The sequence below is a fragment of the Astyanax mexicanus genome, chromosome 7 (assembly GCF_023375975.1).
Source record: "Astyanax mexicanus isolate ESR-SI-001 chromosome 7, AstMex3_surface, whole genome shotgun sequence".
Taxonomy (NCBI): Eukaryota; Metazoa; Chordata; class Actinopteri; order Characiformes; family Acestrorhamphidae; genus Astyanax; species Astyanax mexicanus.
The window spans coordinates 8,506,287-8,524,586 of NC_064414.1; the positions used below are offsets into that span (position 1 = coordinate 8,506,287).

The window sequence follows — 18,300 nt, forward strand, 5'->3', positions numbered from 1 at the left end:
AGAATTTTGAGGATTTTTATCCAGGATTTACATTGCACAATACATTTACGTCCATGCTGCAGTCTAGACATTTGTCTGTAAGCCATTGGGTTTAGGCTAGCCAGATTATAATTATATGTTACATTTTATTGCCTGCAGCCTTTGAACCCTATTGGTGTTCTGCCAGTAACAGTGATTCTAACCATGCATTAAAGGTTTTACAAGAAATCCTTTCAAACCTTCCCAAAGTATGTTTTGTAATTCACTCCAGCAGCTTTCACGCTTGAGTGGCTCAAGTGAGACATAAGCAAAGCTAAAATAAATGTATGTTTCTCTCTTTCAGCACTGAGGGCAAGCTGCCCACCTGTATAGTGACCGGCAGGAGCATCTCGGATTATCAGTTCTGGATGTGCAGCGTGTGCAAACACTGTGCACACGAGCAAGAAATCACAAACTACAACTTCTGCCCTCTCTGCCATTCTTCTCTGACCTGAGACTGACCTTCTTGTGTCTTTGTCCACCTCTGTTTGCCTAGTTCACATCTCTTGAGTCTTAACTCATCATTGTTTTTTATCTGCAGCCAAGTGGAAACTCTGGACGCTTCATACTTCATGAACTGTAGCAGAGTTCAACTTACTCAGCAGTTAACTGAACACACAGTGAAAGTACAAGAGTGAGGCACTGAGGCAGGGTATTTAAATGTCTTATAACTCTGATGCTTTTGAAATAATTTGTCTAATCCATTTATCTGCAGTTTGTATGCCAGATTTTCAGATTTTCACCAGTTTGCAAGGTACAGATTAATTGTGAATGGATCACAAGCAGCCAACAGTGGATCATAACCCAGCCAATTGACACGGTCATAAAAATCTTTTATCTCCATTTTCTGTTTTTTCACATGCAACAGGAAAATTTGAAACTTAATGTAAAAGTTTTTTTTTTTTACATAGTGTGATAATTATGTTGAATGTACTAATAGTACAATACCAAAAATAATGTTTTCCACATTGATTTACACTGAAAGTGCACATTTTTTCATGGAGATACAAGATTTCTGTCTGGAAACACTTATAATCTAATCCAGTATAATGCTATTTCAGCATCCGCTCATTGACTTTTAATAACTCTGATGTTTAAGTCATTTGACTTATTTTTTTAATACACACAGGAATTGTTGTCTGTGTTGACTGATTGTACATACTGGATACAGACATATGGAAAACACTACAGTATCATTTGGACAAGATGTTTAACTACATTCCAAGCAAAGTCTAACTGGCTATATACATTTTACTTAAACTGAAGTCTGACCATGTCATTTTTGTCACATTACATATTCCATATATTAATAAATTTCATTTTATATAACAAATTCAGATGCATTCTTAAGTCATATTGTTATCTTTCACATCCCAGTTATTTTTTACAAATGTTATACAGAATGATATCTAACATATCATGTTGCATTGATTGTAAAGTGAGAGAGCAGCTATTTTTACTGTGTGGGTTCAAAGCCTGTTGCAGAATGTTTAACACACCATACCCATAGAGACGTTTTATGAAAGAGACCAAACAACATGTGTATGCAAATATGTTTTTATTGTCCTGAATAGTAAAATAAAAAGTTATCTAAAGTATTATTGGTGCATTATTATTATTATTCCTATTATCATTATTACTAGGAGTATATTTATTGTAAACTATTTAGTAACACACACACACACACACACACACAAGCCAGTGATAATCACTGGCTTATGAAAGGCTGCCCTCTTGTGGCATAAAGTTTTTTGAGCGTATGACTGATCACAGTTCACAACACTATTTACAATCTTTGTAAACTTTACAAGTCATATGCCATTTACTGTTTGTTATTTTGCTAACTAAATTAAATATTCATCTTGATTAATGATTATTTTAATTACTGTGATATTTTACCACTACAGGCTAAGCTTTATCTCAGCTTAATATAGAGAAACAAAATATTAAATGGAAAATATTATATTACTTTTAAAATAGAAACTTGTGATCCGAATTAAAAACCAGATCCATTAATTTGAGTTTTTGATTTAAAACAAAAAATATACAAAGTATTAACTATTTTTAATATTTAAGTTATTTTTAAATGTATTTTTCAACAGCACATTTCACTTACTAACATTGTTAAAATCAAAATGTATGAATTAAACCATTAAATATAGCAAGTGTTTCAAAAGTCACATAAATTTAATTTAAGTATACAAAATGTGAGTCAAATTTTTGTCATCTTTTAAGCTCCATACATATTTGCGTCATCAATTATAAAGGGAAAGGGTTTAAAAATACTTTTGTTTCATATTCAAAATGTACAGGAGATGTTATAATATGCCCTACAGAAGTCAGAAGCTCAGTGTCCTGCACTGTCCCCAGAGGCCTGTAGATGGTGCTGTTTAGCTTTATTCCGCGTGCCCTCTGTCTCTCCGCTGTCCGGTGAGAGGGTTTGGAGCTCGCGCTCTGAGAGAAGTTGAGGAAAACAGCAGGGAATTCCTCTTTCTTCTTCATTAGAGAAGCTTTTATTAGTTTACTAATCCTTTATCCGCCCTTCACCCTCTCTCCTTCCCTTTATCCACACTCCTCCATCCCACTATCCCCCTCTCCTTCCCTTTATCCACACTCCTCCATCCCTCTATCCCTCTCTCCTTCCCTTTATCCACACTCCTCCATCGCTCTCTCCTTCTCTTTATCCACACTCCTCCATCCCTCTCTCCTTCCCTTTGTCCACACTCCTCCATCCCTCTATCCCTCTCTCCTTCCCTTTATCCACACTCCTCCATCCCTCTATCCCTCTCTCCTTCCCTTTATCCACACTCCTCAATCCCTCTATCCTTCCCTTTATCCACATTCCTCCATCCCACTATCCCTCTCTCTTTCCCTTTATCCATACTCCTCTATCTCTCAATCCCTTCACCCTCTCTCCTTCCCTTCACCCTCTCTGCTTCCGTTTATCCACACTCCTCCATCCCTCTCTCCTTCCCTTTATTCATACTCCTCTATCTCTCCATCCCTCCATCCCTTCACCCTCTCTCCTTCCCTTTATCCACACTCCTCCATCCCTCTCTCCTTCCCTTTATCCATTCTCCTCCTTCTCTCCAACTCTCCATCTCTTCACCCTCTCTCCTTCCCTTTATCCATACTCCTTCATCTCTCCATCCCTCTGTCTCTTCACCCTCTCTCCTTCCCTTTATCCACACTCCTCCATCCCATCATTCCTCTCTCCTTCCCTTTATCCGCACTCCTCCATCCCTCTATCCTTCTCTTTATCCAAACTCCTCCATCCCTCCATCTCTCCACCCTCCTCCTCCTCAGTAGACGAAGCTCCAGTCTCTCCAGAGAACTCTTCAGAAAGTGTCATACAGTGTCCGAATACTTTTCAACATAGTGTATTTCACTTTATCTTTATTCTTTATCGCTTTTTTCTTTCTCTTTTTCACCTCTCTATTTATCCCTGTTTGCCTTTTCACTCTCTTTCTCTCTTTACTCTTCACTTTGTTTTTTTCTTGTGCTCTTTTTTTTTACATTTTTGTTCACAGAGCTTTCTGTCTCTCTCTTTTCATCTTCTTTGTTTACTTTATTCCCCCCCACACTCTCTTTCTCTCAATCTCTACTTTCTTTCACTTTGTATATCTCTCTCTCCCTAATCCATTTCTTATTGCTCTCTCTTTATTTCTCTACCTTTTTTTTACCTCATCTCTCTCTCTCTCTCTCTCTCTCTCTCTCTCTCTCTCTCTCATTTCTCTTGTTTTCTCTATGTCTTCTTCATGTCTGTTTCTCGTTTGTCTTTCACTTTATAAGTCTCGCCCCAACATCCTCTTTTTCTCTTTCTTTCTTTTCTCTCAATTTTTGCATCTCTTTCACTTTTTGACATTTCACTCTCCATCTAACATTTTTCTCTCGTCTCACCCTCCTGTATTTTTCTTACATTTCTCTCCTTCTCTCTCTCTCTCTCTCTCTCTCTCTCTCTCTCTCTCTCCCTCCTCTGATTTATTTGCTCTTTCACCCTCTTTCATTCTTTAACTTTCTATCAGTTTTTTTCTCTCGTTCACTTTACCATCGTTTCTTTCTCTTCCCCCTTTTCTTTTCTTCTCTCTTTCACACCATCATTTCTCCGTCTCTCTCTCTTTCTCTCTCTCTCTGTCTTTCTCTAATTCATCTCCTTTAATTTATCTCCTTTTAACTCTTTTTCTTCTCACCTGCCACCATCATTTCTCTCTCTCTCACTTTATTTTACTTTGTACTCTCTCTCTCTCTCTCTCTCTCTCTCTCTCTCTCTCTCTCTCTCTCAGGGGTGTGTGTGTGTGTGTGGGGTGGGGGGGTGTTTGGATGCTGAGAGTCAGAGGCGCGTCCCCGGTGGAGAAGTTGCACGCTGACTCGCTGGCCCGAGCCAGTGACACGCATGCGCACACGCAGTCCAGCGGCACGGTGCACGCGGCGACCTAAACCGGGAGCAGAGCGCGAGCGGGAACCGGGAGAGAGGATGCGTCCCGTGGAGGAAGAGGAGTGAGGAGAGCTGTGGAGTCTGAGAGAGAGAAAGAGAGAGAGTGGTTAGCCTTTCCATCACTCTGTTTAAACTTCAGCACTCCTGTAGCTCCAGCTCCTCCTCCAGTCTGATCTCCAGCTCTTCCACTGGAGCAGCATCATAATCATCATCATCACTGCTGATTCAGGATCTGATTAAAGTCTGATCACTTTGCTGCTGCTGCTGTCATAAAACAGAGTTCTGACACTTCACTCAGGAGTTCTGCTCTGATCCAGCTCTGAAAGCAGCTTCTGAACTTCTGAAGGTAAGGGAAGAAACTACATTATCAGATCAGATCAGATGAGGTCAGACCAGGCCAGTGTTCAGATTCTCATAATGACTCTAAAAGCTTGTGTTTTGCATCACTGTGAGGGATCAATAGCCATTAGCAGCTTTTGGTAGTGTTTTGAGCAGGAGTGGAAGATGCTCTCACTGTGTTGAGGTTTAAAGGTGTGTTGAGGTTTAAAGGTGTGTTGAGGTTTAAAAGTGTGCTGTGGTTATAGGGTGTGTTGAGGTTTAAAGGTGTGCTGTGGTTATAGGGTGTGTTGAGATTTAAAAGTGTGCTGTGGTTATAGGGTGTGTTGAGGTTTAAAGGTGTGTTGAGGTTTAAAGGTGTGTTGAGGTTTAAAAGTGTGCTGTGGTTATAGGGTGTGTTGAGGTTTAAAGCTGTGTTGAGGTTTAAAAGTGTGCTCTGGTTATAGGGTGTGTTGAGGTTTAAAAGTGTGTTGAGGTTTAAAGCTGTGTTGAGGTTTAAAGCTGTGCTGTGGTTGTAGGGTGTGTTGAGGTTTAAAGCTGTGTTGAGGTTTAAAAGTGTGCTGTGGTTATAGGGTGTCTTGAGGTTTAAAAGTGTGTTGAGGTTTAAAGCTGTGTTGAGGTTTAAAGGTGTGCTGTGGTTGTAGGGTGTGTTGAGGTTTAAAGCTGTGTTGAGGTTTAAAAGTGTGCTGTGGTTATAGGGTGTGTTGAGGTTTAAAGGTGTGTTGAGGTTTAAAGCTGTGCTGTGGTTATAGGGCGTGTTGAGGTTTAAAGCTGTGCTGTGGTTATAGGGTGTGTTGAGGTTTAAAGGTGTGTTGAGGTTTAAAGCTGTGCTGTGGTTATAGGGCGTGTTGAGGTCTAAATACATGTTGAAGTTTAAAGATGTGTTGAGGATGTAGGATTTAAAAACTGTTTAAGACTTTATTGAGTTTTAAAGATGTACTAGGGTTTACAAATGTGTTGAGATTTAAAGCTGTGCTGATTTGTAAAGGTGTGTGGAGGTTTAAAGGTGTGCTATGGTAATAGGATGTGCTGGGGTTATAAGAGGTGTTGGCTTTAAATGTGTATTGGGGTTTAAAGATGTGTTAAGGTTTAAATATGTGTTGGGGTTTAAACTAAAGATGTGTTGAGGTTTAAATATGTGTTTGGGTTTAAAGGTGTGCTGGGGTTATAAGATTTTAAAATAAAATGATCTGAGCATAATTTTCAAGTCATTTCTCGTGGTTCTTGAAGGCAGGTGCGTGTGCTTTACTTTTTTACATAGAGGTTTAGAGCACTGTTTTCATTCTTTAAAATGTGTTCTCAGTTGTTATTGCACTTCTTACTTATTTCATTATCAAAAAATGACAAAAAAACCTGTACAAATGTGAAGAATGTTTTCTTTTTTGCAAAAAAGAGACTTTAATTTAAGAAAGTTTCATATCTTTAAAACTACGTACACCATTTGCTTTGACTTTTGTCCTATTCATGTTTTTTTTTTTTGGGTTAATTTCATGTCATATTTAAATAAACATACGTTGCTTCATTTTTTCCTAAAAAGATCTGGAATATTGATTTATTGATTTGTCTGACCACAACACACATTTCACTGTGTGATGGTCCATCCCAGAAGCCTTCTTGCCACTTCTGGACATGGTTATCATAAGTCTTCTTTTCTGCACAATAAAGTTTTTAGTGGTATTCATAAATGAAACTCTGCATTATAGGGCTTGATAAAGGTTTATCAAAGCAATCATTTGCTTCCATGTGATTCTTTCAGCCATTGTAGACATCATAGTCTTATGCCTTTGTGTTTTACAGTGAAATTTCTCCTGAATTCTTAATTGGTTCAATGGTTTAAATATGCTGGGCTGTATAGGGAGAAATATGCAAATCTATTGTAATCTTTCTGAGAGGAACATATTTTAAAACATTTCTACATTTTCTCCTTTTCAACTTTATGGAATATGTTGCCTGATGCTGTTGCAGAAATGGATATATGTTAATACTTAAAAGTAAGTTGATCAGATAAGACTTAAAATATATTTGGGTTCATAAAGCCTTCAATCGAATTAAATTCAAAGTAAATTTAAGAAATACTGTTCCAGCCTTCATTCATTATTGCTAACATTCTTATTTTACAAATAAGGGTACTATGCTTTCCTTTAAACACTGTTTTTTTGTGCTTTGCTTCAGTTTTGTCCCTCAGACTGAAAGTTTGTCGATATTGAAAGGCTCATTATGTGAATCTGTGTCAAATCTGACAGGATTTAGTAGGATTTGAGTCATTGCAGTGCTTGTAACTTATAACACAGTGTAAATATGACTGTGTAAAATTAACTCTTACAGAGTTGAATTTAAAACTGTACTTGATAATTTATAATCCCCACTTGCTAAAGTGTTAAAATCTCGTTACCACATCTTGTTAGATGTTAATCTTTACCACAAGAGTTAATTTAACACACAATGTAAAGTCGTATTTTACAGTTTTTTTTATAACATTGTAAAAAAACAATGTTTTACTTCTCAGCTAGAACAACTCTCAAAAGTGTTAATTTATCCAAATTTTCATATGTACATCAACTTACTCATTTAACTTACACGACTTGAGGTACCTATGGGAAATTCATTAAAAGAAATAAAGTGTATAGGGGAGGTATAGGAGATACATGTGAATAATTAAGAGATTATGACAAATAAGCTATGCCGCAGTATAAATATATTTATATCTATTTATCCTTAAAAACCTCTGGAGGTTAAGGGTAAGGGATAAGGATGGAGACACTTATCCACCCTCCAACCTAACACAGAGACAGCCAGTAACACTTCATCAGTACAACCACCACAATTAAACAAAACTAAGTTTGGACAAAAAAAATATGTGTTTTTTTCATTATTTAAAAATTTTCTGCATTGTAGATTAATCAAAAAGTCATCCAAACTTTGAAGAAAAACATATGGAATTATTTAGTAAGCAACCAGAATATGTTTTATATTTTAGATTCTTCATTGTAGGCACATCTTGCTTAGATTAAATATTTGCACCCCTTGCTTGGCTGGATTTTCTTAGTCAGCCGTACGAGGTAGAGTAACCTGGAATTCAGGCTTTCAGATAACAGCTGTGCTTAACTTGTCAGGAGTTAATTACTTGAATTTCTTGCCTCTTAATCTGTTTAAGAGCATCAGTTGCAAAGTTGTAAAGAGGTAGAGTTGGTATGCAGTGAATAGCTCTATTTGAGTAATGTTATAATCCATATTATGGCAGGAACTACTCAACTAAGTAAAGGTCAGTCAAGAGCAAGAGTTACCTCTGTTGCACAGGATAAGTTCATCAGAGCTACCAGCCTCAGAAACTGCAAGTTAACAGCATCCAAGATAAGAGCACCTAAATGCTTCACAATTATAGTAATAACCACAAATAAAGAATTAGAGTGTCCACAGAGCACGCTGGGACTCAGCAAAATCAAGAGATGAAGCCTCTGAGACAGAATTCGCTGTGAGGAATTGTATTTTAACTCGAATTTAGAGGGGTAAAAACCCAAACTCCATGGATTGTTTAACACTGAGGTATGTTAGGATAACTAACACACAGAAAGTCCCAAAATATTAACACTGATTTTAACACTAATACACTATTTTACTGTGCTGGACTTCACTTTAACCCTCTACAAATTCTCTTTTAAAAGGTCGAGACTTAATTAAGGTTTTCAAGACAACTAACAAATCACTACCTGCACCTTTTAAAAATATAGATTGGACTAATATCGCTGGTTTCTCATTGAGTGTTCTGTGTTACAGGGAATGGAGCGTTAAACTGTGGAGCTGTGGAGCCCTCACTCCTGCCCCTCCAACCCCAGGCACCCATCATGGTGTACGGTCAGATCCTGCACCACCGAGGTCCGGACGAGAGCTTCATTAACCTGAATGTGGGCGGCTATAAGCAGAAGGTGGCTCGTGTGGTGTTGCAGAGATTCCCGCACACGCGTCTCGGACAGCTGCTCTGCTGCCATTCAGAGTCGGCCATCTTGGAGCTCTGCGACGACTACAGTGGGGTGGATCGTGAGTACTACTTTGATCGGAACCCTCGTTTCTTCTGCTACGTGCTGAATTTCTACCTCACAGGGAAGATCCATTTGATGGAGGAACTTTGCGTGTTCAGCTTCAGCCAAGAGCTGGAGTACTGGGGCATTAAGGAGTTGTACCTAGACACCTGTTGCAGCAACAAGTTCCAGGAACAGAAAGAGGGAGGATGCGACCGGGACTGGAATGAAGATGAGCCACAAAACATTAACGAGAGCTTTGACTCGTCCATGGAAGAACTGTCAGCAATCGACAAGGACATGGAGAAATTCGATGGCACGTGGTGTTCGGAGAAGCGCAAGCAGCTCTGGCTGCGACTGGAGAATCCAGCATACTCACTATCTTCCAAGTTCCTAGCTGTTATTTCCTTGAGCGTGGTGCTGATTAGCATCATAGCAATGTGCATTCACAGCATGCCTGAGTTCCACCGGGTGGACTCCAATGAGAAACCAATAGAGGATCCAGTGTTGAGTATCTTTGAGACTATTTGCATCATCTGGTTTACTTTTGAGTTCATCATCCGGTTGTTAGTCACGCCTTGCTTGCGCAAATTCCTGAGCAACACCCTCAACATCATTGACTTTGTCTCCATCGTCCCGTTTTATGCCACGCTGGCGTTCGAGAAGGTGGACCCTGAGGAGAGCGAGGAGCTGGAGAATGTCGGGAGGGTGGTCCAGATCCTTCGCCTTATGAGGATCTTCAGAATCTTAAAGTTGGCGCGCCATTCCGTTGGCTTGCGATCTCTTGGCGCCACTCTCCGGCACAGTTACCACGAGGTCGGACTCCTCCTCCTCTTTCTCTCAGTCGGAATATCCATATTTTCCGTGCTCATCTATTTTGTGGAAAAAGAGGAGGATGAGTCGGAGCTCCAAACCATCCCCGTCGGGTGGTGGTGGGCCACCATCAGCATGACCACAGTTGGGTATGGGGACACGTATCCCGTCACGCTTGCTGGGAAACTCATCGGGACTCTTTGCATCATCTGTGGCCTGCTGGTGGTGGCTCTGCCCATCACCATCATCTTTAACAAGTTTTCCAAATACTACCAGAGACAGAAGGCTCTCGTCGAGTCGGACCCGTATGGGTTTGAAGGGAAAGGGCCGATCCCTGGGATGCCTTTCTTCAACATAAAGGATTTGTACGCTCAGGGGGTCAACTCTCTATTGGCCAGCATGTCTTCCAGGAGCAGTGTGGCGAGTGAAGGGGATGCCACAGATGCCTCCAGCATTCAGGACATTGAGACAGTTTGCCCAGGAGGTCTCACTGAGACCAGAGACACAACATGAAGGAATAAGTTGTTGAAAAATCTAATGTACACATTTCCCCCTTTTTGCCCAAAATCTCGTCAAATAGCTGAGGCATGTTTGGTGTTTGAAGGTCTAGTTTTGTTCTGCAAAGCTAATAAGTAACAGGCTAACTAGAACTAAAACCGGTAACACCTTACTTAGATGGTCCAATATAGATGCCTCATAGAGACACAACTAACATTTATTACAATTAAATTTCTATTAAATGCAACCAAACTCTAAGCGGAATGTAAATGATGTATAAAGATATAGGTATAAAGGTGTAGGGTTAGAGACTATACAGAACCAAAACTAAAACACTCAGCTTAGAGTTTAGTTGCATTGCATATACAGCTCCAAAACATTAAGAGACCACTTCAGTAAAATGAACTACAGACAACATTTCAAATGTTGTCATTTAGAGCATTTATTTAGCAGAAAATGAGAAATGGCTGAAATAACAAAAAAGATGCAGAGCTTTTAGATCTCAACTAATGCAAAGAAAACAAGTTCATATTCATAAAGTTCAGAAAGCAACATTTGGAATTTTGGAATAACCCTGGTTTTTAATGTTTTCTTCCACCAGTCTGACACACTGCTTTTGGATAGCCTTATGCCACTCCTGGTGTAAAAATTCAAGCTGTTCAGCTTGGTCAGATGGCTTGTGATCATCCATCTTTCTCTTGATTATATTCCAGAGGTTTTTAATTTGGTAAAATCAAAGAAACTCATCATTTTTAAGTGGTCTCATTTTTTTCAAGAGCTGTATATTAAATGGAACGTTAGTTGAACATTAGATGAGCATCTACAAGACATCTATAATGGACCATCTAAAAAAGTGAAACCCTGGAAACTTGGTAGTGCACAGTGCAAACTAATACCAGCAAAATACCAGTAATGGCAGTCATCATTAACCTCTTGAGACCCTGTGTCCTTATATGGGGACATTGCATTTGTACTTCTCTCCACCATGATACTTGATTTTTTTTAAAACATTGACCCTTTGGCCTCATATGGAGACACTGCCCGTACCATCTTTTGGTCACAGGACAACATTACTTTCAATTGATTGAAAATAAGATGGTGGGAATCCCAGTCAAAAGTTTCTACAGCCAGTTTAGACAGGAACATGGACCAGGTAAAAATTCTCATCCAGTTTTATGTTTAAAACTACTTCATTCACTTACTGTAGAAAGCTACAATTTAGTTTTTGGACTAAATGGGATTCTTCTGCTCCCCAAAATAAGTATGGATGACAGTGTCAGAAACCACATGACCAACTGTATGAAGACTTTGTATTGTATGACGAGATGCTCAGCTTGGTCACTAACTTATTCTTCCCTAACCTTGTGCAATGCCTCTTAACACTCTCTGCTCCAGGGTACTGTACAAGCATAGTAGCATTAAAATGCTTAAAAACAGTAAAGAGTAAACAGCAGCCAATCACAATGCAAGACAGACCTGCTCTTGGGAAACAAGACCCAAGGTTCCCAAACAAAAACAAAGATGGTGAAGTGCTCAAAGAGAGTCTTTTGAGAACATATTTTCTGGGATATTGACCTTGGCTGCCTCTCACTGCTGGTTCAGTTGAGTATGAAGCCTCTAAGGGAATACCCACAGAATCTATCTCAACTGTGCTGGAAACACAGGGGCTGTGAGGCTGGACGGAATATAATTCTTTCATTTACTACTCTAGCAAAATTCTCCAGTTTAGAATGTTGGTCACGTCTTGTGTTTATTTGCATACAACACTGGGATTTTGTCAGTTTTACAGGTCCTTCAACCGAACCCTGTGGAACTCCACTATTCCTCAAAGTTTCTGCTTTATGATAAATAGCTAAATAATACCAAATCTAAGGTTTAATATGCTGCCATGTAGACATTGTAGTTCATTAAGTCATCTCTAATCCTGTACAATAAAAATAAACCAAAAAACCCACACGCTATCCCCAGTAAGTCCTACAAATGGTTCTTTGAGTGATGGCATAGAAGATCATACATTTTTGGTTCCATAACGAATCATTGGGAATGGTAAGATTTGAGAAGTAGCAGGTGGTTCTTGGCCAATGTCTAAAAAGAACTCTTTGAACAAAAAAAAAACTAAAGCACAAGCACCTAAACGAACCAAACTCAGGAAGAGAAGAAGGTTGTGTCATATGTATTCTTTTAGACTGGTCCAATTGGTGCTGTGCAGTGGATAACTCAGCTCTCCCAATGAGCTACCAAATCATGTGGGAGACTGCGGTATTAGGTTCTATTTTTCTGTTGTATCAAATACTTACAGTATTTCAGGCAATTGCTTTTAGATTCTGTCTCTCACAGTTGAAGTGTACCTACGATAAAGATTACAGAATGCTACATTCTGTGTAGGTGGGAAAACTTGCAAAATCTGCAGTGTATCAAATACTTTTTTTTCCCCATTGTATATTTTGCCATTGGTTTGACATCACAAGGTCAAATTTTGAGAAAGTTATTCATTACTTTTTTTTAATTTGTCAGGTATTTTTTTCTAGCAGGATTTTGTCTCTTTCTTGGTCAGATATTAGTACTGTATATACAAATTAAGCTTAGTAAAATAAAAGTTAAGTAAACATGGTGGTTATACTTTATTGTGCACCCTGAAAGCTTGAAGCTTGAAGAGTCACATATACAGTGTAGCATCATCCTCATGACCCCCCCAGGTTAAAGCAGTCTCAACAAAATTTGCCAACATTTTCACTCAACCTCCTGAGACATTAACTTTTGCTTGGTTTGAATTTTTTTATTTCTCCTAGTTATTATTATTTGGAATTAGTCAAACCTAGCAAGTATAAAAACTGAACTTTGTCTTTGTATAGGAAGTTTTTTGCAAAAGACAGTGTCCTCATATGGGCACAGTATATGGGCACAGTTTATAAAGGATCCTTTTGGGATCAGAAGGACCCCAATTAGTCCAAAAACTAACATTTAGCTTTTTACAGTAACTAGTTTCAAACATAAAATTGAGAGTTTTTACGGGGCTCATATTTCTGTCTGAACTGGCTGTAGAAACCTTTGACTGGGATTCCGTCATTTTCAATCCATTGAGCACTAGATGGTATGGGCAGTGTCTTCTTATAAGGCCGAAGGGTCAATGTTGTAAAAAATTAAGTATTATGTTGCAGAGAAGTAGAAATGTAATATGCCCATATAAGGAAAATATTTTTTATGGACCCCAAAAAATGGATTTTCTGTGACAAAACTGTGGCAAGAACCTGTATTAATTTGGTCTCTGCCTTGTCTTGATCTTGTCTTGACTCAACCTCAATATGTTCTGGTCTTCGTCTTGGTCGGACTCGACTTGACTAACCCTAGTGAGCTGTACAGCAATTCTTGAAAATTCAACTTGAAAATCATGTATTGTCCACTTGTTATTAGCCTCATCTCTCCAGTCCAGCACTGAGAATCTTCAGGCACCAAACATATCCAGCCTAATCTGCTGCATTCACTTTAAAGGGGACATTCTGTAAATTAGATTTTTAAAGAACTACTCCTTCAGACCCAACTGTGCACTGAGCAGTTGCAAAAATGCATTCTGCTCACGCTCTTCCAGGAGTTCACAGGACGCAAGTGCTCACTGATGAAATGTGAGGCGTGATGCTGTCCAGCCTCGTGCCAGGAAACCTCTGAGCTGTGGTTGATGGACATGAGAGTGAATTGACTTGAGGAAACTCAACTCAATAGACAAACAATAGCACTTTTTTGGCTTTAGTTCTCAGGGTAAAATGCTACTGACCCATGTCTGTCTTCCTGCTCCTCTGCAGCTCAACAGATGCTTAGTTTTGTTGTTAGGGATGCATCGATATGGGAGTTGTTGATTTTCATGTGCACATCTGCTGACGGTGATACATTAACATGTTTAACATGTAGGAATTGGGACTTGGCTTTAGAGAGATATAGAGTATTTATAAGTAAAGGGTTGCAAATGCAGTAAAATAAATATTTAAAACGAAGATATATTCATCATCAAAAATGAGAAAAGGTTCCAGCATCCAGAAGGAAGTGTGGGACTGCAGTGCTCTGCAGTGAGTAGGGCTGCATGATATATCGTCTATTGCATGTGCAATAGTCACATCGCAGGACGTGAGATGTCACTTAAAGCAATTAAATCAAACACGGCATGTTGCAATGTTTTGATTCTTGACACAAAAAGTAGATACACAGCGCTGTCTCTGTCTCTGTGTCTGTGTGAGTGACAGGCTGCTGCTGCCTGAGAAGCACAAGAAGCACGAGGGGAAGCGTGAGGGGGCGCGCTTGGGATGCAGGAGTAAACACGATATAACCACATGGCATTACTTTTAAGACAGAGCAGCCCTATTATTACGATATGGATTTTTAATATCATGATATTTCTGTGTCACGATATATTATATACGATATAATATTGCCCACCCCCACTTCCGAAAAGCATTACAATAATCTGACACTTCCTTTTGGGTGCAAGGACGATAAGTTCTTGCTTTTTGACTTTGATAAGTTCATTTTCATGCAGTAGACCAGCAGCAAACAATCTGAGAGTCTTAGAGTTAGAAATGCTGTATTTTTCGCACTATAAAGCACATCAGATTATAAGACACACTATTAACAAACGTCTATTTTCAAACATAAGGCTCACTGGATTATAAGGCTCATTATGTGACACTAGGAAGGAACAGGGGTGTTTCGCCATGTTTTCTTTCTAATTCAGCAGCTCTAATGATTTATTAGGTAAAGCTAAGCTAAGTAAACAAAACTGAAATTCTTAAACAATACATTTCTCTTAAAGCCAATGAGCATTGAATGTTAATCTACACCAATTCCTCTCCTGAAAACCGTTTATTTGTTTATTTAACAGTAAGCTTAGATTTGCAGGTTTCCACTAAGTCTGGGTGCACCAGCATTTGCATTAGCGGCTAACTGCTGCCCAACAGCGCAGTTAACAGTTAATACTAATGCTGCTCTAGCAGTGCTAGCCAGGGTAGCAGCAGGCTACAGGCCAATAATACTCTCTTCTGTATAGCGAAAGAGCTAGCACTTAGTGTGGTTGGCTACTTATGCTAATGCTGCTCCAGAAGTGCTAGCCAGGGTAAGCAGCAGGCTACAGGCAGATAATACTCACCTCTAAATGGAGAAAGAACTAGTGCTTAGCGTAGTTAGCAGTTAATGCTAATACTGCTTCTGTCTTAAGTCTCAGTGCTTCAGCGGAGTGACATTACTGCCCCTAATACCTGACAGGAAAAAAATCATACATAAGGCGCACCGGATTATAAGACGCATTGACAAATTTTGAAAAATATTATAAGTGTGAATTATAGTGCGAAAAATACGTTACTTTTTATTTTGGTAAAATCTAACTATCTGTCCAATACAGATAAAATGTTTTTTTTTTTAATTCCAATATAATTATGCATCCCTAGTTTTAACAGAGTTCCAACCATTAAAAAACAATGTCCTGCTCTAAAACCGACCTGTCGACTGTATTTAACTTGCTAGTCTCAGAATGTTAAAGAAAACTGAATGACACGTCTGCTGCCTAAACAGACAACCTGCTCGTCTAATTAAAGTCGAAGTGTGTTTTCCCAGATCTGAGAAAAGAGAGAGCTGCTTGAATATTTTATAGGAACTGACAGCATTCCCTACTTGTTTGACTTGAATATGGCATGTTAGTGCATACCTCCCATCCCTTAATCTGCCTGTCAGAAAGCTGCGAGGGGAAGTGTGCATGCATATTTCAGAAGCTGAGGGGTCGAGGGAGGAGGAGGAGGAGGAGGTATTGATGTAATAAAGTGTTGATGGAGAGCACCTCTGGATTGCGGCTGTTCATTATGAAATCATTGCATTGACCCGGGATGAGACATTGATGAGGTAATTGGATGCTTTCTTATGTTTTGCAGTTGAAAAAGTATTTGCCCCCTACAGATTTCTTTTGTTTTTGCTTTTGCTTTTGTGTCATACTTACATTTATCAAGCAAACTTTAATATTAGATAAAGATAACCTGAGTAAATATAAAAATCACTGTTTAAACAATTATTTTATTGATTCATGAAACAAAAAAAAACTATCTAAACCAATCTAGCCCTGTGTGGAAAAGTATTTTCCCTCTCAAATCTAATAACTTGGTTGTGCCACCTCTAGCGGCAAAACTGCAATCAAGCTTTACTGATAATTCAGACACTTTGGAGGGTTTTCCAGCATGAACCACTTTTTTAAGATCATCTACAGCATCTCAATCAGACTACAAAACCTACAAAACCTTCATTTCTTTCTTTTTTTTTAAGCCATTCAGAGTTGCACTTTTGTTTGTTTGCTTTGGATCAATGTCCTGCTGCAGAACACAAGTACGCCTGAGCTTGAGGTCACAAACAGATGAGATATGTAATGAGATATTTTTTTACCATGGTACCCCTGACACTGGATTATAATACAGCGTCCCAAATAAGAAAGTTTGCACTTAATTCATTTCACTAATGCTGCATTGGTTTTGCCAAATTTAAAAATACTTTTTAGAGACAGATTTGGAAAAAGGCCTTGTTAAGGTTTGACTAACATTACATTTTCTCGTTTTTGCATCTTCAGAGCTAGACTAAGTTTAGTTTTACAGTTCAGGGGGTGCAGAGTAGTCCAGTAATTGGAATCGGTCATGTAGATTGCTATCAGCTGCAGGAGCCCTGAGAGAGCACAATTGGCCATGCTCTTTTTCCTTATGACTCCTAGGGTGATGTTGATCAGCACAAGGCATCTGTAAGCTAATGTATAAGAACCGAGTCGTTGTGCTTTCCTCCGAGTGTGCTGTGATAGTACTAAGCAATGGTGCATCAGCAGCAGTTCAAAAAGAGGCGTTGGCTGACTTCACATGTATCGGAGGAGGCATGTTCTAGTCTTCTCCGTCCTTGTTATGCACGAGAGATATTTTGCACAAAATGTAATATTACTGTAATTTAAGAAATGCAAAAAGAAGCAATAATAATATATATATATATATAATGATCTTCTATGCAATGTTCTACCTTAGGCAAAAAGAGTGAAAAAGTCTGAAAATGTAGGTAATTGTTTAAATGGATCATGTAAGGCCTACATGAGACATGAGCATGTGAAGTGATCTTAACGAGAATTCGCCCATTCAGACAGAATAATGTCACTTTGCAGTGTAACTGAACTCGTCCAGTCCATTCAGCGCAATAAAGCAGAAAGATCACTCACTCAATAATGCTCTCATGCCATTTAGATCTGTCATGGCCTAATGCATGTCTCCATACACTTGGATAATTGAGTCTTCCAGGATGCTTTTTAGGTTCTTTCAGATGGTTTCATGCTTTCTAACTCTCTGCCGGGGCTGAGTGTAAAATATATCAACAGAATATGAAGGATATGAAGGCAATGCAGTCCTTGTACTTCCAATTCTTACATTCTTAGCCACTTTATTGCCACGCCCACCCAGTTTGTGTCTTCTACATTTGTGTTTTTGTGCAATTTCCGGTCAGATTTTATTAAATGTTTTACATCGTATCATATTCAAAGTTAGTGCAGTCTGAAGTTACTACTGATCATAGCTACTGATGTTAACCCAAACATTTCAACAGGTTTATACATTTTTTTAGAGCTGTTTTAGAGCACAACACAAAAAGATCAGATTGTTGTGGAGCATCATAAAACCTACTGTATATCCTCCACCTTGCAAAGAAGAGGAGCTGCATCTGTGGTTGAAGGCATTAAAGCATCCATATACAGTATCTGCTCTTACTTTTTTTTGGAGGAGACGCTCTGGTAAAGTGGATGTTTTTAAGACAGCTTAATCAAGAAAACCAAAGTAAACAGAGTCTAGAGCAGGGGTCAGCAAAGTGAGTTTGGTTAGATTTTTTCCAAGCCTTTATGTGCTGGGCCACACACACAAAAAAAAAATCTGTTTTGGAAAATGAAGTGTAATAGGATGTTGTGCTGCAGACCAGTAGCTCTCCAGCCCAGAGGGTTGTTGAACCCAATTGCAGAACAGTTGATCTCAATGCAGGTACACCCAAGAAGGAAGGAAAAAATAAATAAGTAAACACATCGCTCCTCAATCGCTGGATCAAATTCGTGTCGTCAGGGTCATGGTCCAATGCACTACCACGTAACCAAAGGCTCTCAAGAGAAGCTTTTTATTATATATATATTGTTTTTTATTATTATTCATT

At 39.0% G+C, this 18,300-nt stretch overlaps 2 protein-coding genes across 2 annotated transcripts in view; both read left to right on the forward strand.

Moving 5' to 3' along the window:
• wdr35 (WD repeat domain 35) overlaps positions 1 to 1,616 on the forward strand; it is a 33,028-nt gene extending 31,412 nt beyond the window's left edge. The window contains exon 28 of the mRNA XM_007247535.4: positions 323 to 1,616. Coding sequence (XP_007247597.3) covers positions 323 to 473 — 151 coding nt within the window. The 3' untranslated portion in view covers positions 474 to 1,616. The remainder of the gene's footprint in view (positions 1 to 322) is intronic.
• A 2,670-nt stretch (positions 1,617 to 4,286) lies between these two features.
• kcns3a (potassium voltage-gated channel, delayed-rectifier, subfamily S, member 3a) lies at positions 4,287 to 13,007 on the forward strand. The gene is made up of 2 exons (XM_007247534.3): positions 4,287 to 4,799; positions 8,564 to 13,007. The coding sequence occupies exon 2, from the start codon at positions 8,632 to 8,634 to the stop codon at positions 10,129 to 10,131; it is 1,500 nt and encodes a 499-aa protein (XP_007247596.3). The 5' UTR covers positions 4,287 to 4,799; positions 8,564 to 8,631; the 3' UTR covers positions 10,132 to 13,007.
• The last annotated feature ends 5,293 nt before the right edge of the window (positions 13,008 to 18,300 follow it).